Below are 22485 nucleotides of genomic sequence, written 5' to 3' on the forward strand. Positions count from 1 at the left end.
CCTTAACCACATACAAGTACATATGTACATATGAAGTAAACACTTTTAGTTTATATGTTTGCTTAGCAATCGAGCTCTGATTTACTATTCTATTTATAAGTTTTCTTGGTTGTTCAAAAATATGTAAGATCATAAATTGTGCGTCTATTTTGAAAGTGACCTATTAGTTCCTGTTTATGCATTATTCCTTGAAACGGTCAATATGATGTAAATTATTTATGACGATTCTTATCCATTATTAAGGCTATTACAATACTTTTTGTTTTTTTAATTTAATTTTTTTTTTCATTTTGTTTTTTTGTAAGATGGTTGGCTTTTGTTCTTTATTCTGAAAAATCAGTAAATATGAATTAAATTATTTAGAACGATTCCTATCAATCATTAAGATTACTAAATTTTTTTTTTTTTTTGAATTTTTTTTTTTTTTGTACTTTTTTTTTAATTTTATTATGTACTTTTTTTAATGTTTTTTGTCAGATGGTTGGCTTTTGTCCTTTATTCCGCCAAAACAGTCAATATGAATTAAATTATTTATGACGATTCTTATCAGTCATTAAGACTATTACAATATTTTTTTTTTAATTTTCTTTTAATTTTTTTTTGTTGTTTGTCAGATTGTTGGCTTTTGTCCTTTATTCTACCAAATCAGTTTTTAATTTTTTTTGAAATTTATTTTATTTTTTTTTTTATTTTTTTATTTTTTTTTTTTTTTGTTTTGCCAGATGGTTGGCTTTTGTCCTTTATTCCGCCAAATCAGTCAATATGAATTAATTTTTTTGGAATTTTTTTTTATTTTCTTTTAAATTTTTTATATACTTTTTTTTATTTTTTTTTTTTAATTTTTTTTTTTTTTTTTTGTCAAATGGTTGGCTTTTGTTCTTTATCCCGCCAAATCAGTCAATATGAATTAAATTATTTATGACGATTCTTATCAGTCATTAAGACTAGTACAATATATTTTTTTTTTAATCTTTTTTTTTAATTTTTTTTAAATTTTCTTAAAATTTTTTTGTAATTTTTTTTAATTTTCTTTTAATTTTTTTTTAATTTTTGTTTTTTTGTCAGATGGTTGGCTTTTGTCCTTTATTCTGCCAAATCAGTCAATATGAATTATCAGTCATTAAGACTAGTACAATGCAAACATTTTTTTAAATTTTTTTTTCAATTTTTTTAATTTTTTTTATTTTTTTTTTTACTTTTTTTTATTTTTTTTTACTTTTTTTATTTATTTATTTTTTTTTTTTTTTTTGAAGATGGTTGCCTTTTGTCCTTTATTCTGTCAAATCAGCACTACTTCCATCTCAATTGAATTTAAAAAAATATATCTTTTTTTTATAAAATTAAACGTGAACTAAAAATTACAACATTAAAATTTGCTTTCGACCGCGAATTTCTGGGCTACGGGGTTTAGCTTAATAACTTTATATGAATCCAAAGCTTTTGTTTATTTGGTTTTTTAGTAAGTTGTAACTGTAAAAAAATATTTTTTATAAATCTCTTCCACACGCTTAGGTTACGCGTAGTGTTGATGATAGCAAAGTTGTTATGTGGTTAAATTACAATGCCACAAAAAATATAATAAAGCACTAAAGAAACTCCAAAATATTATAATAGTATTATGTAAACCATCAAATTTTTTTCCTATATACAATAATATAAAAGTTTGACAGTTCAAAAAATCCTTTATTGAATGAAAATGATATTACAAAAATGTGTGGAATTATTAGAGACGCATAAGCAAGCTAAAGTTGTAATAAATTTTAAAATCTATACAATCGAGAAATATGAGCACCATTCCAAACAAAAATTGCTGCAAGTTGAATGATAATTAAAATCGTCAAATATTTTAGCAGGACGCACCTTCTGGCCTCTTATTATAGCGACATACTTCCCCATATTTTTAATATAATATCTTATATTTACATAAAATATGCATATAAAACCATAAGTGATGCGAACATAAACAATTATTTACAAAGAAGTCCATGTAGTAGGAAAATGTATGCAATTTGTATGTATGTAAATATTAATATGCATTTAAGGTGACGACTACACACAAATTGCCCCTGCTCAGGCACCCCTGTGTGTATGGTATTTAGCGTAAGTGTAGAGAAATTGGATGTCAAACTAATAACGACAAATGCAATCAAACTTGGCGTTGTATAAAGTAAAAATAAAAATAAAAGGTATGAAATTAACATGAAATTGAAATTAATTATGATTATGCATTGAAGTTATTTTCATTAACATCATTTAGATCATCCAATTCATAATTTTTTTTTGATTTGCTTTCCCGCAACATAAACACCAATTATATTGCGGTCATCACCAACATAAATGAATTGTTGCACCATTTCCAGGAGTTGTTGCTCTTGTGATTTCTTTGTCGCCTCATCAGTGGCGTAATTTTGCAGCGGATATTTGCTCGTATCCACAACCAATGCATCGAAATCTTTGCCCACCACAAAGTTTCCGGTAACATCACTCAACGTTAGCGCTTCTGCGCCACCAAGTGTTGCCAAGAATATCGCTTGTTTGTAATTAAGTGGTTGATATTCATTATCCTGAGTGGTTAGGCGGCCACAGCCTATGATGTCCTGCTTTTTCACAAATTCCAGATGATGGGAAACGTCGAGTGCACGCAATATAGCATCTTGTATAGACATAGAGTTGCCGCCGGAGACATCTGCATAAAAAATATGAGGATTACATATAATTTGGTAAGGCTATAATAACGGATATACCTGTGCCCAAGCCAACTTTAACGCCATTTTTAATAAGTCGCAGCACGTCACAGAAACCTGAACTAAGCATTGTATTTGAGGCTGGACAATGGGCGACCGAAGTACCGCGTTCACGAAAAAGTGATATTTCCTCATCTTCCAAATGTACGGCGTGTGCCATAACCGTCTAAAAAGAAAAATTTATTTGAATTTAAGTAAAACCTACGGCGGCCGCCGTAGCCGAATGAGTTGGTGCGTGACTACTATTCGGAAGTGCGTAGGTGCAAATCTCCGTGCATGAAAAACCAAAATGATCAAAAAAGAGTAAATCTCTTCCATGAAAAATGTCCTCATAAAAAATATCTGTCGTTGGGACTCGGCTTAAAACTGTAGGTCCCTCCATTTGTGGAACAATTTCAGACGCAGCAGGCAACAAATAGGAGGAGCAGCTCGGCCAAACTCCCAAAAAGGGTGGAAGCGCTACTTATATACAGGTATCCCTTGTATAACGCGGTCTTATACAACGCGGTTTCGATATAACGCGATTTGGAAAAATTAGGTTTCAGTACAACGCGAAATTTAGGCTTATATAATGCGAAGGGGAAAATACATAATTATAAAATCTGGTAACACTAATTTGCGTACCACATATTTATAATATGTAATGTATTTTTAATGTAAACCGGGAATTACCCTTTTTTGCCTTAGATAGATAGAATAGATATTAATCTAGCACCTTATTACGAAATTGAAAAGGAGCTTAAAAAAAACCACCCACCAAAAACTGATAACAGATTTTGCAACTATAAAACCAGTAGAAGAACCACAAGGTCCCACAACTGGTTTCTTATCCAATAGCGAAAACTATGTTGAAGAAATATCTTCTGATGAAGTTATTGCTCCCCCAAATCGCCCACGTGCAAAGATCTTTGAAGACAGTGAAACAGATTAATTACCATATGAAGTTTGAAGAATAACAATAAAGTTTTTAATAAACCTTTAATTTGTTTTAGTTTGTTTTTAAATTTTTTGTTTTGTGTTTTTAATTGTATAAGAAAGTCTGAACTTTAGTATTGAGTTGAAATATATGTGCATCTGTTATTTTTATTTAAAAAAAAAACCTATTGGAACATAACCCCCAAATTTATATGAAAACTATGTTTTAGATAACGCGGAATTACATAACGCGCAATTCTTCTGGAACGTAACTATCGCGTTATACGAGGGATACCTGTATACACCTAATTCTCTTTTTACACGTTTTTTTTACTCGGGCATGATTTAATACACAGTTAGGTAATATACAGTTCGAATTTTCAAAAAATCAATTTTATTTTTTTCTTAATACATATATTTAGACACATATTAGACATATTTAAGAAAAGACACAGAAAATTTAATATCGTTCCGGTGAATGTTTTCGAAGTTACACGCAAATTTGAAAAGACGTTTCAGAGTGATTGAAGGACCAGGCCGGACTCTAAATGGTGTTTCCTCAAAATGGGGCTTTCAAAGTCGGTGCCCAACATTACTCGAAAACGGCTAAATCGATTAGTCTCAAATTTTAACACCAGCTTCTTTAATATATTTTTCAGCAATTAATCGAAGATTTTTTCTCACCGATAAATATGTATTTTTTTAAGCAATTTAAGGTCGAAATGATTACTAATTTAACATTACTTTAACGAAATCTGTGTGGTTTTTTAATTTCAGGGGATCCAGTTCAGAGATATAGTGGTCACAGCAAAACGTCTCTTTTGAGAGCTCCCGGGGATCAGCTGTAGCTTCTTTCCAAATAAATATGTTTACTAATACTAAGTCTTAAAATACAGTTAAAAAAAGATAACATAATAAAAAATTTTTAGATCAATAAATTTAAAAGTTTTCTCAGAAAAAATTCTGGAAAATTCGCCTTTCTCGGCCTTCTGACTGTATATAACCCCTTAACACGAGTTAAAAAGAAAAAAATTATTTTTCTACACGAATTATTTTGTTTCAACACGATTCAATATAGGTATTATGAATATTTCTTGTATCTCATGGAGCAAATAGAGTGAGATTTTTCGACGCATGTACGAAGCGTTTAAGTTAGAGACTCGATAGATTTTGCGCTCCCCGTTTAACAATTTATTTCTTATATATATATTTAATGAATTAAAATGTGTAGGCACGAAATAAATTTTGAAGTGATCTCTAAAAAGAGTTTTTAATATTGTTTTAACCTAATTCTTTTGTTGCACGGCGCTATGAAATTGTGGACCTCTAAATTCCAACCAACACAAATAAAAGGAGCACCTAATAAATAATACAAGATATATGTATTTAGAATGTATGCTTCTATTAAAGCCGTGCACATGATATCTCTAGCAAAAATGAATATATTTCAATGATAATAATGGTACACCCATTACTCTTTGTCCAAGATAGGTTGGAAGTGGAAATTACCACGCTATTCTCCCATATAACGGCAATTTAAAAAAAAGAATGAAACGTAACACAGTCAACTCTCGGTAATTCGAAATTCGAATGACTCTTGAAATATTAGGAATTATCGAGTATTTAAAATATTAATATAAATGGTTCGAAATTTTTGAGCGAAGATAAATAAAACATCGAATTATCAAGAGTTTTTATTTAACTGCTAATGTTTTACATATTTATAATGTGAATTAATTAATCTTTGAAAAGAACTCATTTATACGGGTTTGCTTCGAAGCACATTGCTGCTGCTCAGACTTTTCAATCATTTTTTTAAGGAGAAAAAGTGCCTGATATGCTGTTTCATCAGTTTCGTTTTGTAGACAAAAGCTTTGTAAGTTATCGAATGAGGCTCTTGCTACCTTAAGGAATCCTCTGCCAAAGGTTCTGATGTATCGTTTTCACCTTCATCGTTGCTCTTTTTATTCGTATCTGTCGCAGATAAAATTTTGCCATCGGTTAGTGACCCTGAGACAGCAGTAACTTTCTCCTTGTTCTTTATTCTTTTTGCAACATCGCTTTTCTTTTCACCTCCTTCTACTTTTTCAATTAATTTCTTTTTTTCTGCAATCGTCAAACATTTATACTTTTTAGGACTCATATTTAATACAAATTTTTAATCTGTATACCAACGAAGGGATTCGTGCGGAAGCATGCGTCAAAATGTGCCTATGTTTTATGAGTGACACGCAACCACGCACAGTAAAGGTATTTTCAGGAAAGTCCCAAAATTTAAAGTTCTTACTAACACACCAAGAAACTTTGCAAATTTGAATTGTCGAGTGTTTGGCCATAAGAGTTCGAATTACCGCGTCGTAGCAATAATTTTTTCTTTCGAATTCCTGAGTGAATATAAATGTATGGACATAATTCGAAATATAAAGAGATTTTGTAGGGGACTCGTGATAACTTTGAATTAATGAGAGGTTCGAAATATCGCAGGTTTGAATTAACGAGAGTCGACTGTATCTGTTATAAATAATAATGCAAAGTTACTCACATTTAATTACTCAAATTACCCACATTTGGATAAACGAGTGTATCTCGAGTGTAAACTCATAACCCAAACTTCGTACTCGTATTGGACAGTCGGTTCAACGTTACCGGAACGACCCGATTTGTATCCGGTCAAGGACTGTCACTCCAGCAGCACTCCCCGAAAATGTATGGGAAATGTTTTTGCTGCTACAACAACAACAAAATAAGCACTTCCTTACTTGTTTTCCTTAACCTTTGTTAAAGGCGCACATTCTTATTTAAATTTGGTTGCAAACATTCGGGCAGGTTCTTTATTTCACTTTCGAGTGAATTTCAATGCAATGCAATTGCCAGGAAAATTTAATGAAATTCACTCGGAGGTGAATTGCAGAACCTGTCCGCTGTGTATTTCGTTCCAGCATTGCACAATTTTCTATTTTAACGCTTTTATTAAGTGCATAACTTCGATACTTACTTTCGGTGTCAACAAGCCAGCATTATCATAGGCTTTGGCATAACTCGAGTTGTACATCTGCTTGACACTGCTTATTTCCGACAAATTTTCGCTTATGTGGCTCTGAAAAAATCATTTGGAGTTATAATCGGTACATACAAACATCTGCATATTTATGTGACGGCGAAATTATGATTTACCAAATATTCCTTCATAATTCACACCATACAATAGGAAAAAAAATTAAAATAAGAGAATTACAATACAAAACGTGGGTTTTTGTGAGCTCAGTTGATTCTTCAGTTCAGAGCAGCACTTGTTTGGTAATTGACTATTCCGTTGCATTTCAAAGCTGACATTAAATATCAGCATTGAAAATGGTTTCCAACTAATTGAAGTGCTCTACTAAATACCTCAAAATTATATCGGTTAACAGAGGCATGGATGCCGGGAACAGACTATGCTAACTTTTTTTTCTTCGTTAACCTCTCGACCGATTCGATTTGTTTCTTTATCCGATCTAATATTGAAAAGCATATACATACATACACAACTAATTATTTACCTGTATATGTAAGTCATTTTTCTGCGCAATGTCACCCAGTTTCACCATTAACTCATTCGTACAGCTCAATGCAAATCTTGGTGTAATTGTAGGTTTTATTCGGTCAGTATTCAGTTTTCTTATTGCAGCGATAAATTCTTCAGTGTCTGCTACTGATGTTTCCGTAGTTTCACTGAAATTTGTGTAAAGCACTTAGAAATCAACTCATTACATTGGTTTTAGGGAAACTTACACATAAAAGTCAGGGCTATTGCAATTTGAGCAAACTTTACCAATTAATGCCCGTTGGCCCTGACGCAGTGCCTCCTTTGCTAGAATCAAAGTGCTGTCCTTGTTGTTGGTACCAAAATAGGATGCGAGCGTGGTACCCGCTTTTATTGTGTTTTCCTAAAGAAAAGAAAATAAGATATATTTGTATTATGCTCGTTGATAATGAGCTATTCCATACCAATGCAAAAAACTCAGTGTAACTCGGTTTACATATCTACTCACCACAACTTTAGCGTACACTTTAGCCGCAAACTTCTGATCAGTATATTTCGCCTCCAATGGGAACGTATACGTATTCAGCCAATCCAATAAGGGCATATCCAAGCCGAGCCCGATTTGTGCTACTTGTGGCGCATGGATGTGACAATCAACAAGACCAGGCATTATAAACTGGTCTTCCGAGAGATGTTCCTCGTGAGCACCTTTAAAGTCTGCATGTTGAGGGAGCCAAGCGCAATAATCACTTTCATTTCCAACACCTGCGATCTTTAAAAAAAAAGAAATGTTGATATTACCCTGCATGTATTAGTTTATCAAGAGTTGTTGTTGTAGAAGCTGCCTTACTAAGTTCTATCTGGATGTCCTACTCTAGAATTAAATCCTGACCCTATCTTCAGGTAGAGCCCCCACTTCTATCAAGTGTTTACTGGGGTAATCTCTGCGTTAACAATCAGACAAAAGCTGCTTGGTGAGAAAAATATGATGTTCCTTAACGGGGAGCACAGGGGCTCGGAATTGGAGGCGGTATTGTAGCCACATCAGGAGATGTCCCTTCCATCCCAACGCCGGAATGTCCCTTCCTCTATATTTTCTCATAACAGTAGTTCCAAATTAATCCTTTACTTTCGAACAAAAATTATTTATGCCATGAATAGGCGACTTTATCGAACAATCATCAGCAAATGAGACAAGCTCTCTCGGCGTTCTCACAGCAGTTGGTTCTACGCAGCCGCAACGACCCGAATTTAAATCCTTCAGAAGCATTCCCCGTATATTTATGGGAATCTTTATGCTGCTACAAGAAAAATAACAAGCTCTCTCGGGTGTATAAGGAAGCTTCAAGATAAAGTTAACCTGTAGCATGGAGGGTGGTGCCTCCCTGTGGTATTCCTTGTTTAATTTTTCTATACTGAAAGCTTTGCCCTATAAATATTACCGATGATTAATGATAATTCGCAGTCCATCACTTAATTCCACATAAGCGGGCAAATTTTCAAACTCTAACAGCTCTACATATCCGTGTCGAAGGGTTTAAGTTTCTTCACAATTGGGGGAGGAAGAGATATGTATAAGGGATGTCTGCGGTGGAGAGCGATATTTTGACGACATCGGTGAGATAATTTGTTCCCACTGTACCTACTTCTTTGAGTTTTATCATGTATATTTCAGGGCTTTGGAAGCTTTCGCCTACCTTATGGGCATACGAACTTTATGATTGTGAAAAGGATGAATCTGATATTAAACAAATTTTGCAACCTTCTAGTAGCACGATGCTTGAACCTATCAACCGAATGATGCAGTATAAATTATCCGCAAAAAATGCGAATTGCTCCACCGAATTGTGATAGACACCTGGTTGTTGTTGTTGTTATGAGTTCACATTAAGCTTCGTAGGGTTTGATAAGCATATACCGATCTACGGGAGCTTACTCACTTCAGAAGTAAAATTGCAAGTGCAAATCCTTAGATGCTCTTCTCATTATTTCGAACTCCAAATGCGGATCCTTAATACTTGTGTTCACATCTCCCAAAATACTGCACTTTAGCAGTATTCTTTTATTTCCTTTTTTTCCAAAGCGACCGTCCTGGTTTGCTAACTATAGTAGATGGAGTTCAAAAGCACAAATGACGAGTATTGGCAATTTCCATCCTCCATGACTTATGGCCTCTGGCGACGCTCCAGCATGCTTGTCCAGCAGGCTTATATGTGTGCGTGTCGGGTGACACTCGTACTTGCTTCGTGTCACACATACTTGTTGTCGGCTTTTGAATGATGAAAATCACAAATTTTAGATATTAGCGTCAAGCACCCGACACGCACACATATAAGCCTGCTGGACAAGCATGTTGGAGCGTCACCAGAGGCCATTAGAAGTAAATACATATGTAAAAGCTAAGCCTATCTTCCTAACTATTATGTTTATTTTATAAATTCCCACTGACAAATTTGCAAAAGCTTCCCGTTTAAGTACATGATTTTCTTAACGGTCTAAAGCACTTTAAACTTCAGATGAGACAGTTATACATATGCTGGGTTACGGAAGACTGGCATCATAGATAATACTGGCATTCCTCTTGTACACATGCATACACAATAAAAGTTTATTACAAACAATATAATATACGTATGTACACATATTGTTTGCACTAGTTATTAAGCAAAACGTTTTTAAACTTACTTTGCCTTTCTGATCTACAGCAACAAATCCAGATGTAAACAACTCAAATTCATTTAAGGATTTTGTATGTATAATTTTTCCAAAGAAAATTTTTGCCATGTTTCAACCTTTGAAGACGCGTATACAACTATTCGTAATAGACTACTTATTGCACACAACTATGCACTCGTTCCGCACAAGACCACGTTATGTTTGTTCCGGAAAACGCGATCGTCAAACGAGCATTCCACTTGTTAGATTTTGTGTTGATAAGAAATTATCGGGCATACCATCCATATACATATATTTGAATGTAAATCTGTACCAATTTGCTGTAGAATCGTACAACCATACATGAGGATTGATAATTTATTAATGGGTTGTATAATTTTATTTCAAAAGCTTTTTTACGTATCTACTATTCCGAAATAACGTCACTCTAGTATACAATTTCAAACATTCTTTCCTTTTCTGACTGTCATGTTTAATTTTTTTCCGTGTGCTTCATTAGGAGTGTTCGTTTTAAAATGTCAACAAGCATAAGCATGCAACAAAATTCAAAGGAAGATATATACAACAATAGTATAATGCGACATTGGCAATTTTAGGCAAATTATAATGACTTATTTAATGAAACTTGGAGGAAATGTTAAGTACTGGTTCAGGAACAACATTTATATCTCCCAATATTCCGGAAATAAAAGTTTTGCGTTAATTTGCCTTCGGAAACTTCACTCTAGTTTGGAACATTATAATAATTTTTTTTCTAAACTTCACTTAAATACACAAAATATACAGTCACTTGCGTGTTTTCACCTATTTTTGTACTTGTATTCTATGAAAATTAAATGCAGATGTATTTATCAATATCATCACCAAACCTGGATCAGCCGGCGATGTTTCCTTTATTAAATTAAATCAGTGAAACTAACCACATTTTTTGTTTTTTGATCACTCAAATTTTTTTATATACAAGCTTGTATAAGTTATTTGTGTTACGAACAAACCTATTATTTCTGTAGGGTGTTTTTTTTTAACTGCGTAAGAACTATCGATATCGATAACTATGGTTTGGCAGCTGAGAATGGCAAACTGTGTTGGCATTTCTGTTTATTTAGGTTTGGTAAGTCATCATGAATAGCTGAACGCCAGAACAATTTGTGGAAATTTACTTTGAAAAGAATAAATTATTCGCGAATTTCATAGAGCACTGGCGACATCGTCGGTCCTTAATTCGTTCTAAATGAGAAAGCAGCTGCCGTTATGGCGAATGGCAAGCACTATCGAACCATGAACATTGTTTCCAAAAATTAATCAGCTAAAAATTGATATTTGGTCCCAACGATACTAAGTAACTTGCCATACAGCGCGTTTAACAATTGATTTATTGCTATATTCAAGCTGCCATTGACGCCATATGGCCGTTCCCACGACAGTCGATTCTACGTTACCAGAACGACCCGGATTTATATTCGGCCAAGGACTGTCCGGGGAATGTTTATGCTGCTACAACAACAACAACAACAATCATATGGCCAAAATTTAACTGAGCAAATAAATGCCATAAAATCATCTACCAGATTGTAATAAAAAAAATTTATTTCACCAATATTTCTGTTTTGTATTACCATTTTAAGTTTTTAAGATCAAACACCCATTACATTATTCTAGTAATCGACTTTTTTATGCGAAACCCCATCAATGAGTTCTCGTTAGTAACTCAAAAATAAACAAACCTGTTTGAAACAGCTGCTTCTCGTTTACATTATTTTGCCGATCTATTTTTTTACGCTATTGAACTGCAGACATTATTCGTCACCTCGAGCGAAATAAAAGTGAAATGAGCATTACAAACATCAGCAATGCTCATTGTCCCCGTTGTGGAGTCTTGGTGACAGAAACTGCAAATCGGTTGGTCACTGATAGCTGTGGTCACCGAAAATGTCGCCGCTGTTTACTTACTGACGATGAGTGTATGGAATGCCTACAACAAATGCAATGTGATATTAAAAATAAAACAATCCAAATTATCGACAGCAATACAGTGGCTGAATGTAAAGTAGCTCCTGAAGTGAATATTGGTGTTGTAGCTAAAAATTTCACGAAGAAAGGTAGAAAGGTGGCGTCCATGCCGACACATATTTGCCGGGTAGCAAATGATTCGGACGCTGGTATGCACTACTATTGTACACGATGCTGCCGAAAATTTACCAGTCGGTCACAACAATATTACCACCTAACTTGCGGTAGTGATGCCTCCAAAAAGTATAAGTGCCAGCATTGCGATAAGGTAAGAATACTGTTCATATTTCAAAACTTTGTTAGCCGACATATTTTTATACCTAGGCTTTTGCTACAAGTTCACATTTCAATTATCATATGGAAACACACGCAGAACGCACATACTGTTGTAAACAGTGTAATAAATCTTTCACAAATCGAATGGTCTTACGGAAGCACGAAAGACTTCACTATATGACACCAATGCAGTGCTCTGAATGTGGCAAAGAATTTCGTAGCAAGGACTCGTTGTCTGCACACATCAGGAAAATGCATGATGATAAAGATTTGCCTTACAAGTGTGAACAGTGCCAGAAAAGCTATGCTTTGAAATCTACTTTAAAACAACATATGCAAAAGCATTTTGGTAAGGGAGGTCGCTACCCTAACTGTAATTTTAATACCATCTCTTATTTTTATAGATAAAAAATATTGGTGCAAATACTGTGATAAACAATTTCAACGAAACTATACTCTTAAAATTCATCTTAAAAAACACACAAAGACTGATTGTTTTATATGTGGCATATGCCTCAACAAATTCAGTGACTCAGCAGTTTTGCTGCGGCATGTAAAACTTCATCAAGGTAAATATGTGTGTCTGCAATGTAAAATATAAAAAATTTATAGTTTTTGTAATTTTCAGATACTATTAAATACCGCTGTATAGAATGTGATGTTACCATAATGCGCAAGGATAATATGTTGCGACATATTCGCACCTTACATCCAGATCGGAACTTCGAAAATTGTGTTGAAATTACAAAACCCATTCTTTCCGATGCGCATAAAGAAATTGAAGTGGAAGATCCTTTAGTAGATAAGCCACCAGTAACCGAACCAAAGACTGTAGAGAATAGCGCCGTTATCAAGTGCATAGGAAATGTTGCACCAATGAAAGTGCCAACATGCCAAGTCTCCATTATACCCACTTCCGAATTAGATACGAACTCTGCTCAAACTGACGTAAACACCAATACAATTTCGAATATCTCAACGTTTACCCCATTGCGAAATGTGCCATTGAATATACACAGTACCGCAAGCGGAGGCCCTAAAGTTGTTCAAAAGAGAGTGAAAAAGAAGTACGACCCAATCAAAATGTATCGCAAGATTTTGAATTCAGACTGTAAAGACGAAAGTGTTAACGAAAGTGAAAGTGAGAAAGAAGAAATGTACAACATACAGCCGCAATGCGCAACTAACTCGGTTTCCGGTGTGGATATGACACCAGTATTAGAAAAGCGAGTAACGCTCAGCACGTCGAATTTCAGTGAAATGCACTGGCGCAAAAACTTCAAATATACCTATGAATATCAGGACTTTTAAATGTTTGCTGGACATACGGATATTTATTATTATTTGTAGTTAGCGCATAAATACTTAGTTATGTGCTTCGCCCAGTTGCTCCTGAAATTCGCGGTGTCGTCTTTATGTTTTTCAACAAGCAGAGGGTCCAAGATTCTGGCCAATGGTTTTACGATTCATCCAAAAGGGTATCATTTCCTGCCGAGGGGCGAACAATATTACAAACAATATTTACATTTTGCTGAAGAAGTGTATTAACGCTATAACCATAATTTTGTTGCACTCTATTCATAATCTTATTTTTTTTCCGAGAAAAAAATTAATTTTATGGGTTACTGTATCCCTTTTAGAAGGTACGTATGTATATAAAATAAAAATTCATAAAATGAAAAAGAATAAAAGCATTTATTACAAATAGAGAATTATTTGGCTCAATGCCATTAGTTTATTATATACTTTGACAAGTAAGTATACAAATTCTGCCGACGCATGCAGGGTGAAATTTGGCAATGACCGTGGGCAGAGCTATGTGACGTTGCCTGCTTTGATCTATTGTCTGTTTCTTTTCAACATACATACATACATATGTAGAAGAAGAAACGTATGCGCGAATTCTCATATCATTGAAAGATTTTCAATAGATCAGAATAAGTTTATTTATTATGGGCGATGCACTTGAAAATACTTATCACGACTCAACATTTAATTATTTGGTCGACCCTGCAACAAAGAATTGGCGAGAATGGCTCTCACTAGGTAGTTCACTTGATTTGGACAAACGGCGCATCTTAATGTGGATTTGGCCCACCGAAAATGAATTACTTAAGTTTGGTTCGTTACTGGCGGCACATAAAGTAGAGCATGTACTTAGTATAGGCTGTGGCAACGGATTATTCGAATGGATAGTGCAAGAAAGTTTAGGTGTGTAAACCAACAAATTTATATAAATTAAATTAATTAATTTCGTGTAAATAGGTATTTCGGTCAATGGCATCGAAATTGATCGAGCCTGGTGGGAAAGCAAATATTCAACCAAAAGTTTCATTAACCTTAATTATATTGATGATTTGAAAAACGAAGACGTTGAACAAGTCGATTACCTTCAAAAGTGTTGTAAATTAAAAAATTGGAATTTTGCGCTAATGTTTTGTTATTTTAATGATCGTATTGCATTCCTCAACTACCTCAAAAACTATAAAGGAAATAGTTTGCTTATAATTGGACCGATTACTGGAATGGATGTTTTTACTGATCCGTTACCACTAGAACCACATTTTCCCGAGAAATCAAATTGGAGACTAAAAGATACAATACGCATTGGCAAAAAAGATGCCATAGCCTTTTATGCGAATATATAATAATTTTGAAGCTAATTAAATTGTAATTAAAATGCATAGCGTATAAATGTATAAGGCTTTAGTTTCTATTTATCTCTATATGGAATTTGCATGCTGGAATTGCTTGGACTTCGGCTGTCACAGTACTGTTTATACCTAAATTCGTTAATGCTCCTCGCACCAGACCACAAGTGAAAAATACGAACTGTTAGAAAAAAACCATATTAATATGTGTAGCTTTTTAAGTTGGAGCACTTTCAAACCTTGGGCGCATGTTCTAATTGTTTTGAGCCTGTCGATATTCGTGTAAGAAATCGGAATGCTTTATCTTGTACCACATACATGCCATGGTTATTGGTACGCAAGTTATCAACCTGTTTCTTGTAGATAAGTGTCCAAAAGTCAGTGCATATAAATTTCATTGTCTCCAATTCATCTTTAAATCGATGCACATCACGTGTTAGACGCTCAATTAGGCGATATCCAGTGTTGAATCCAATATACTCCAAGGCGGAAAAATCATTCTCCTTTGATGAAAATTATTAAATGGAATCAGTTTTACGTGCACAAATTATGTGAATTGGACTCACTTTGTTGTTGTTATTTAGACAGTAATTTACGATTTCAGCGTGCAAGAAATCAAATAATATATCCTCCGACATTTTGCGAGTGGTTTATTTTAATTAATAAACAAATGACTCTCTGGAACAGAAAGTGATCTAAAGAAATTACTTACTACAAAACATAAACAGCTTCAAACAGCTGATCATGATAAAGGTTTGTTCGCTTTGCCATATTCCACCAGTGGCATACCAGAGAAAGTTTGTTTACAACAGAGGTTGGCAAAAATTGAAATTTTGTTGGTCATGTAAGGAAAAATCAACGCAGCCATATCCATTGTCTGATTGGAAAAAGCGTGAGATTATGTGTAACATGGGAAAAGCGTGAGATTATGTGTAACATGAGCGTCCACAATTGTGCTGTCGACGCCTCTATGACGTAGCAGTCAAAGTTACTACCACAATTTTGCTTCCTATGGCCAAATCTTGTAGTTTATCATTTTGGGGTAAACCGCAATTTGCTGAATGCATTTGAATCGGGTTGTTCCTGCAACAAGGCCAAGTAACAATTGTTTTGTATAATTGCCCACTGTTTCAGATTGAAAAATATATCATGACAGTATAAAAGTGAAGGCACAAGATGGCTTTATCGAAAGATTTTTAATTTTTGCAAATGATTTAATACGTCATTCATATTTGACACTTGCGAACTAAATACCTGAAGTATATGAACAAAAAAGCAATGGAGCGCGTAAAGGACAAAATTAAGATTTCCATCACACAATACATTTTTTTTTATTTAGTAAAAAAGTTATTCAAAAACGAAATAATTAATGATGATGATTAATTTTGTGTCACCTTGTACAAACATGGGTTCGTCGCCAAGACGTCAAACCGTCAATGTAAAAAAACGAAAAATTTAGTACGCGGAACATGAGGCTACCCATATAATCTGTCATCTTTAAATGAAACCGCAATAAATTTATACATGAAATTTATGAAAATTTACAGACCTAGTTAAAAATAACGATTTCACAAAAAAATTTCGGACACGTTCCGCTTATTTTCATTTTCTATTAAGAAAAATGAAAAAAGAAAAAAAGAGGTTGTCTGTAAAGTCGGTTTACTGACGATAGTTTAACGTGACAACGTCATAAGAAAATATTGATGGAATGGTTGCAATTTTCAAAACAAAATTTTAATTTTATTTGTTTGATAGATATTTTGTATGGATATAGAGGAGGAGGTAAATGGAATTGCAATGGAATAGGTCAAGTTACCTTTACACAAACGTGAAAAATGACGAAACATTTATCAAATTCATGAAAGATATCTTAAATTTTGATTGTGCATCAGACGTTAATAAGTCAACAACACTAAGAGGCACCATCATCGATTTGCCTTTTTCAAGACACAGACACTTTACACTCGAAACACTCCCTTTCATTTCCTACTTTTTCTATCATCGTCCTATTCTCAACAGAGAAATGGTTTATTACCATGCACACAGGAAGAAGGCATATGCAAATACAAATACGTGAATTTATATATGTACATATGCGCATATACATACATATATACGCTCACTTAAGTAGGAGAGAGCGAGATGTCGAACGTTGCCGTTCGTTTGCTTTGTTCGTTCCGCGCTTTCGCTTGCAGTTCATTCAAGGTAACGACAAATGAACAAGGTAACGACAAATGAGCAAGGTAACACTAATGAGCAAGGTAACGACACATTTTTTCGTGCGTGCAGCCGGCTAAATCGAATTATAAGACGTTATCACGTCAAAAAATCGATTTTGAAAATTCTAACTGTATATAACCCCTTAAATTATTTGTTTCCTACAACATTGTCAATGAAGCGAAAATTTGAAATTGTATCCTTGACGGTGGCATTTAAAAACTAAAATTGACTGTTAAGTTGCGCATTGTTGTCAATTCAAATTAACTTATACATAATAGATATAAAACGAAAGGCATAACCTGGAAATCGAAATATCGAAAATTAGTGATCTCTAGTTTCCGTCACTGAAATAAACTAAACGAGAAAGCCGATAAAGAGGCGTAAACAATAAAACAATTGTGTACATTTTTGAACACTAAAAAGTAAAAAAATATATATAATATAATGTGTATATAATACGCGAAATGAAAGAACTGTGGTTACAATGACGAAGAGTAAAACGACATTCGGCCAGGAGCCGCAACTAACTTGTAAAGATGTAGAAAATGATTCCGCCGCTATGATTTTACTCTACCAATGCATGCTCATTCTTCTATGTTTCGCCGGTTACTATCATGCTTTGAATGGAAGTTTTGTTTTTGATGACAACGTAGCTATTGTAAAGAATGCTGATGTTACGACGCGGCCCACTAACTGGACGGCGATTTTTAAGAATGATTTTTGGGGCACGCCACTTCTTAGTGCCGACTCGCATAAGTCATATCGTCCGCTAACAAACTTGCTCTTCCATTTAGAATATGGACAATTTAGACTGCGCGCCAAGCACATGAAAGCCATTAATCTAGCTTTACATTGTATCAATACCCTGCTAGTTTGGTGGCTCCTACGTCATTTCCGCTTTGAATTCACTAATCATATTCAAGTGGCCACAATGGCAGCAGCGCTCTTCGCTATACATCCTGTACATACTGAAGCAGTGGGCGGTGTGGTTGGCAGGGCTGAACTTCTATTCTGTTTGCTGTATTTGGTGGCACTTTTACTAGCATTTGTGAGAACACGTTTTGGCTCAGTAATCGATATGGTCGTCATCATACTTACAGCCGTGGGAATATTTTTCAAAGAAACGGCTATAACTATTCCAATCGCTTATATTTTTGTCGATTACGTCCGTGCACAAGTTTACTTACATCCCTGGCGAACACAATTAAAGCTTGTATGCTCACTTCGTAACCTCGGTTTGGCTGCCGGAAGTATTGGATTAATTACATTTCGTCTATGGCTACAAGATTTCCAGAGTCCAAATTTCAAACCAATGGATAATCCGATAGCGTTTACTGCCAATCCATTAACACGTATTCTTTCTCAAAATTATCTGTATGTAATTAACTGGTGGATACTTTTATACCCGCAGTGGCTTAGCTTTGATTGGGCATTGGGCTGCATTGAACTAATTACAAACATTTGGGATTTACGCTTGCAGGCAGTTTTGGCAATGTACTCATTAACTATTGTTGCTCTTATCAATAACAAACAAAATTTTGCACCCGTATTTGGTTTGGCCTTGATGGTAATACCTTTCCTGCCTGCCTCAGGCATTATTAAAGTCGGTTTCGTGATAGCTGAGCGCGTACTTTATGTTCCCTCTATCGGATTTTGTTTCTTAGTGGCTCAAGCTTTGTCTTATGCCCATTGTTCTAATACAAAGCCTTGGCTAATATCCATATTTAAGTGGATGTTAATGTTATTGTTCGCCTGCTTATTGCTACGTACACGTGAACGCGCCAATCAATGGTTATCAGAGGATCGATTATTTACATCTGCATTAAAAGTCTGCCCCAATAATGCAAAGGTATTTTTGAGAAATAAAATATAAAAAAAAAAATATTACTGAGATAAATTCTTTTTAGGTGCATTATAATATAGCACGTCTAGCAACGGATAGATTAGATCGTGACAATGCGCTGATACATTACCACAAAGCAATCGAACTGTACCCACGATATGAATCAGCGCTTATGAATTTGGGAAATTTATATCGTGAACGGGGAGATTTAGCTAACGCTGAAAAGTACATTACGGATGCTTTAAAAGTGTTGCCTGACTTTGCGGCGGCGTGGATGAATTTGGGAATTGTTCAATCAGCACGTAAAGACTATAAAAATGCACTACGAAGTTACAAAAATGCATTAAAATATCGCAAAAACTATGCAATTTGTCATTACAATTTGGGTAATCTTTATCTCGACAAGAAAATGCATTCCGAAGCAATGCATCATTGGCAAGAGGCAGTAACATTACGTCCACGCCAGCCCAAAGCTTGGGCTAATATACTCACAATGCTGGATAATCGAGGTTTGTACGAAGATGCCATAAGGCTTTCAACACAGGCGTTAAGCCATTTACCAAACGACACAAATATTATGTTTATACGTGCTAATGTTTTCGGCAAACTGAAGCGTTATGTGGAAGCAGAAGACCTTTACAAAATGGCTATAGAATCGGAACCATTAAATGTGCTCTTACATACCAATTTGGGTGTTTTATACCATCGCTGGGACAAGCTGAACGAAGCAATTGAAAGTTATCAAAATGCATTGAAACTAAGTCCAGAAAAAGCGGTTACTGCGCGTGAAAACCTTAGTAAATTGTTGAAGAGAAAACGAAAAGAAAAGGCAAATAAAACCGACGCTATATAAGCAGTGTATGGTTATTTAAATTATTAAAGCCCTCAACAAAACGAAGGATTTACTTATGATTTAAAGTAAAAACGGTTTCTGTAGTCTGCCGAAAAGTTGCGATAATCTCATGCGGTGATTTGCTTCCAGGTAAAAATATTGATCTTTATATGAACTTTATTTTATTACAGGTTGTCGTAGCCGAACGGGTTGGTGTGTGACTACCATTCGGAAGTGCGTAGGTTTGAAACTTCGTGCATGTACATTAAATAATAGAACAAGTTTTTTTTAATAACGTTCAGCCCTCGGCAAGCAATGGCAAATCGCCACGAAAAAGCTCCTCATAAAAGCCATTTGCCATTCAGAGTCGGCTTGAAGCTGTAGGTCTCTCTATTTATGGAACACCAAGACGCACACCACAGATAGGAGGAAGAGCTCGGCCAAACACCCAACAGAAGTGTACGCGCCAATTATTTATTTTTATTTCTTTGCATTTCCTATATTTCATGTAGAGAAATACGATTTCGTGTGCGCAAGAGCACTCAGTTCGTTCTGTGGCATGCAATAAACTGATTAATTAATTTTATTTTATTTATTTATTTCTATTTAAAATTGGAAAAGTAATGAATTACAATCACAATGATTTTAAAGCATTAGCGGCTAGGCCATCAGCCTTTAATTAATTTTAATTTTATAGGCTTTCTAAAAAATCGACAGTATATTCGAGCGAAGCCGAAGCGGACTCAAAAACTTTTTTTATGAAGTTTTTATGTATGTTATCGATAATTTTGAGCATTTTAGTGTATATTAATTGTTTCTGCTATGTAAAACTCGCGAATATTTTGAGCGAAAAACTGGTTTAAGCGCATTTTCCAAACCTCTTTTAAATGTAACCTCTAGTAGATATTTTGTGGAGTTAAAAAGTGAGGGCTTCCATATTTTATTAATATTTTTTTTTATAAATCTTTATAGTTAATTTAATTTTTAATCTTTCTTCTAACAGTGTTGAGTACTCATCTGAATCTCGTAAATCCCAACCATTTTCAAAGTAAACGCAAGGACTGTGGCAATCACTTGACACGAAATATGGAACATTTTTGGGAATGTATTCGTATGAGTTTTGCTTTCACTGAGAAACAATATGGAGGACTTCGTTGGTTTTAAAAGCAAACTAGTCAAACTAATAATAATTTTATTATATTGAAGCTTAAGCATCTACACAAATAAGATTCTTACTTTATATACTTCTTTTAATTATTTAACTACAAAAACGGTTTTTTGTGAGTATAGTATGTATATACATATATGTATGCTATTAACCCTTTAAGGGGTTGAAGTAGTCGGAGCCCCGGAAAAATGGTGATTTTCAAATTTTTGTTTTTGCTAGTCAATTGCTTTATTTTACAAAAATAAAAAAACATAGCATTAATACATCATGTTTCGACTTGACTTTAGCAAAATTTCAAAAAAACAAAATTAATAATTGTAAAAGTTATCGCTGTTTGTGTGGAGCCCGTTTCTCCAGAAGTCCCTTGTGGTGATCATCACACGTCCTTGGAGATTTATCTAAAATCAATCGGACAAGAGAAATTATTATTATTTTTTTTTCCTGTTCACTCCACTCGGGAGCATAGGGCCTTGACAAGACTCAGTCTTACATTGGTTTCGTTAATCTGTTTTGCTTAGAAATTAGTTTTATTAATTGATAATCTTATGCCTGATCGAAGCTTTTTTCAAAATTAACATTATGGCGGCCCCAGGAAATATTTTTCAGATTTTCGAGAAAAAAACTGACAATTAATTGTTAAAAAAAAATCGAAATTAAAAAAAAAAATCCTTCAACCATGCATGAGCTTTTATGTTTTTCAAAAGCCGTATAAATTTTATTGAAATCTACCAAGCCGTTTTTAAGTTACAATGATCACCAGTTCAAAAAACATAGTTTTGAGAAAAACGCATTTAAAGTTTTGCTATCGATATATGTAGAGTTACACGAATTTTTTAATTACTTACACTGTGTCATCTATTCCTGGGTCATATAATAGTTCTTCGGTCATCATAGCAGCTTCTAAGCAAATATCGATTTGCTGTTGCCTAGCAGCGTTAGTGCGCTTATCTGTCACTTTCATAAGTCGGTTGCTTGCAGCTGATGCTAGCTACTTGCTCTTGAAAGCTCTTTTGTTAATTGTTGAATAACTCGAAAAGTAATGGGTTTTTCAATAACAGGTGTTAGAGGTGAATGGATTGCGCTATCGAGAGATGATTAACGATTTTTTATGGCCGGAATTAGATAGTATTTTTCAACAAGACGGCGCTACGTGCCACACAAGCAACGAAACCATTGATCTTTTACGGGAAAAGTTTCCGGATCGTGTTATCTCTCGAAGAGGTGATCACAATTGGCCACCGAGGTCTTGTGATTTAACACCTTGTGACTTTTTTCTTTGGGGCCACGTGAAAGAGAACGTTTACGCTAACAGCCCAGGGTCGATTCAAGACCTCAAAGATGGAATTCGTGAGACTATCGGGGACATAGGGCAGCAACTTTGCAATTCGGTTATGGAAAATTTCATGAAAAGGATATTGTCCTGTAAGCGTGGTCGTGGTGGTCATTTGCCTGATGTTATTTTCCACTATTAACGGCATACCTTCCTCTTTATAATGAAATAAACATCCGATCATTTATATTAAAATAGCATTTTTCTTTCAATAACAAAATAACACCTCTTATTAAAAACCCTATATTTGTCGAATTCACTTCAAATTTTCCCACACTTTTTTTAAGATATTACACT

The 22485-nt window shown here is 34.5% G+C and overlaps 5 protein-coding genes across 5 annotated transcripts; 3 read left to right on the forward strand and 2 right to left on the reverse strand.

Moving 5' to 3' along the window:
• Window positions 1-1671: 1671 nt before the first annotated feature.
• Window positions 1672-10333, reverse strand: LOC128855749 (guanine deaminase). The gene is made up of 7 exons (XM_054090905.1): window positions 9868-10333; window positions 7691-7954; window positions 7431-7585; window positions 7199-7370; window positions 6655-6756; window positions 2745-2910; window positions 1672-2686 (listed from the first exon to the last, which is right to left on the reverse strand). The coding sequence occupies exons 1-7, from the start codon at window positions 9964-9966 to the stop codon at window positions 2268-2270; spliced, it is 1377 nt and encodes a 458-aa protein (XP_053946880.1). The 5' UTR covers window positions 9967-10333; the 3' UTR covers window positions 1672-2267.
• A 1220-nt stretch (window positions 10334-11553) lies between these two features.
• On the forward strand, window positions 11554-13767 carry LOC128855750 (zinc finger protein OZF). Its single transcript, XM_054090906.1, has 4 exons — window positions 11554-12136; window positions 12193-12493; window positions 12549-12713; window positions 12773-13767. Exons 1-4 carry the CDS (start codon window positions 11687-11689, stop codon window positions 13453-13455), a joined length of 1599 nt encoding a protein of 532 aa, XP_053946881.1. The 5' UTR covers window positions 11554-11686; the 3' UTR covers window positions 13456-13767.
• Window positions 13768-13820: 53 nt separating this feature from the next.
• LOC128855752 (trafficking protein particle complex subunit 6b) lies at window positions 13821-15532 on the reverse strand. Its single transcript, XM_054090909.1, has 3 exons — window positions 15362-15532; window positions 15035-15298; window positions 13821-14976 (listed from the first exon to the last, which is right to left on the reverse strand). Exons 1-3 carry the CDS (start codon window positions 15431-15433, stop codon window positions 14851-14853), a joined length of 462 nt encoding a protein of 153 aa, XP_053946884.1. The 5' UTR covers window positions 15434-15532; the 3' UTR covers window positions 13821-14850.
• On the forward strand, window positions 14070-14792 carry LOC128855751 (uncharacterized). The gene is made up of 2 exons (XM_054090908.1): window positions 14070-14355; window positions 14410-14792. The coding sequence occupies exons 1-2, from the start codon at window positions 14097-14099 to the stop codon at window positions 14790-14792; spliced, it is 642 nt and encodes a 213-aa protein (XP_053946883.1). The 5' UTR covers window positions 14070-14096.
• Window positions 15533-17340: 1808 nt separating the features above from the next.
• On the forward strand, window positions 17341-20932 carry LOC128855753 (protein O-mannosyl-transferase TMTC4). Its single transcript, XM_054090910.1, has 3 exons — window positions 17341-18864; window positions 18923-19840; window positions 20694-20932. Exons 1-2 carry the CDS (start codon window positions 17500-17502, stop codon window positions 19709-19711), a joined length of 2154 nt encoding a protein of 717 aa, XP_053946885.1. The 5' UTR covers window positions 17341-17499; the 3' UTR covers window positions 19712-19840; window positions 20694-20932.
• Window positions 20933-22485: the final 1553 nt, after the last annotated feature.

This window comes from Anastrepha ludens, chromosome 2, assembly GCF_028408465.1.
Source record: "Anastrepha ludens isolate Willacy chromosome 2, idAnaLude1.1, whole genome shotgun sequence".
Taxonomy (NCBI): Eukaryota; Metazoa; Arthropoda; class Insecta; order Diptera; family Tephritidae; genus Anastrepha; species Anastrepha ludens.

Coding starts and splice junctions, on each gene's coding strand:
- LOC128855749 (XM_054090905.1), bottom strand. CDS start 9,966: ATGGCAAAAATTTTCTTTGGAAAAATTATACATACAAAATCCTTAAAT. Junction 2,911..6,654: donor CTGGCTTGTTGACACCGAAA/GTAAGTATCGAA, acceptor TTTTCTTTTTAG/ACGGTTATGGCACACGCCGT. Junction 2,687..2,744: donor TAAAGTTGGCTTGGGCACAG/GTATATCCGTTA, acceptor TTTTTTATGCAG/ATGTCTCCGGCGGCAACTCT.
- LOC128855750 (XM_054090906.1), top strand. CDS start 11,687: ATGAGCATTACAAACATCAGCAATGCTCATTGTCCCCGTTGTGGAGTC. Junction 12,494..12,548: donor ACATATGCAAAAGCATTTTG/GTAAGGGAGGTC, acceptor TTATTTTTATAG/ATAAAAAATATTGGTGCAAA. Junction 12,714..12,772: donor GCATGTAAAACTTCATCAAG/GTAAATATGTGT, acceptor TGTAATTTTCAG/ATACTATTAAATACCGCTGT.
- LOC128855751 (XM_054090908.1), top strand. CDS start 14,097: ATGGGCGATGCACTTGAAAATACTTATCACGACTCAACATTTAATTAT. Junction 14,356..14,409: donor GATAGTGCAAGAAAGTTTAG/GTGTGTAAACCA, acceptor TCGTGTAAATAG/GTATTTCGGTCAATGGCATC.
- LOC128855752 (XM_054090909.1), bottom strand. CDS start 15,433: ATGTCGGAGGATATATTATTTGATTTCTTGCACGCTGAAATCGTAAAT. Junction 15,299..15,361: donor GTCTAAATAACAACAACAAA/GTGAGTCCAATT, acceptor TTTTCATCAAAG/GAGAATGATTTTTCCGCCTT. Junction 14,977..15,034: donor AATTAGAACATGCGCCCAAG/GTTTGAAAGTGC, acceptor TTTTTCTAACAG/TTCGTATTTTTCACTTGTGG.
- LOC128855753 (XM_054090910.1), top strand. CDS start 17,500: ATGACGAAGAGTAAAACGACATTCGGCCAGGAGCCGCAACTAACTTGT. Junction 18,865..18,922: donor TCTGCCCCAATAATGCAAAG/GTATTTTTGAGA, acceptor AATTCTTTTTAG/GTGCATTATAATATAGCACG.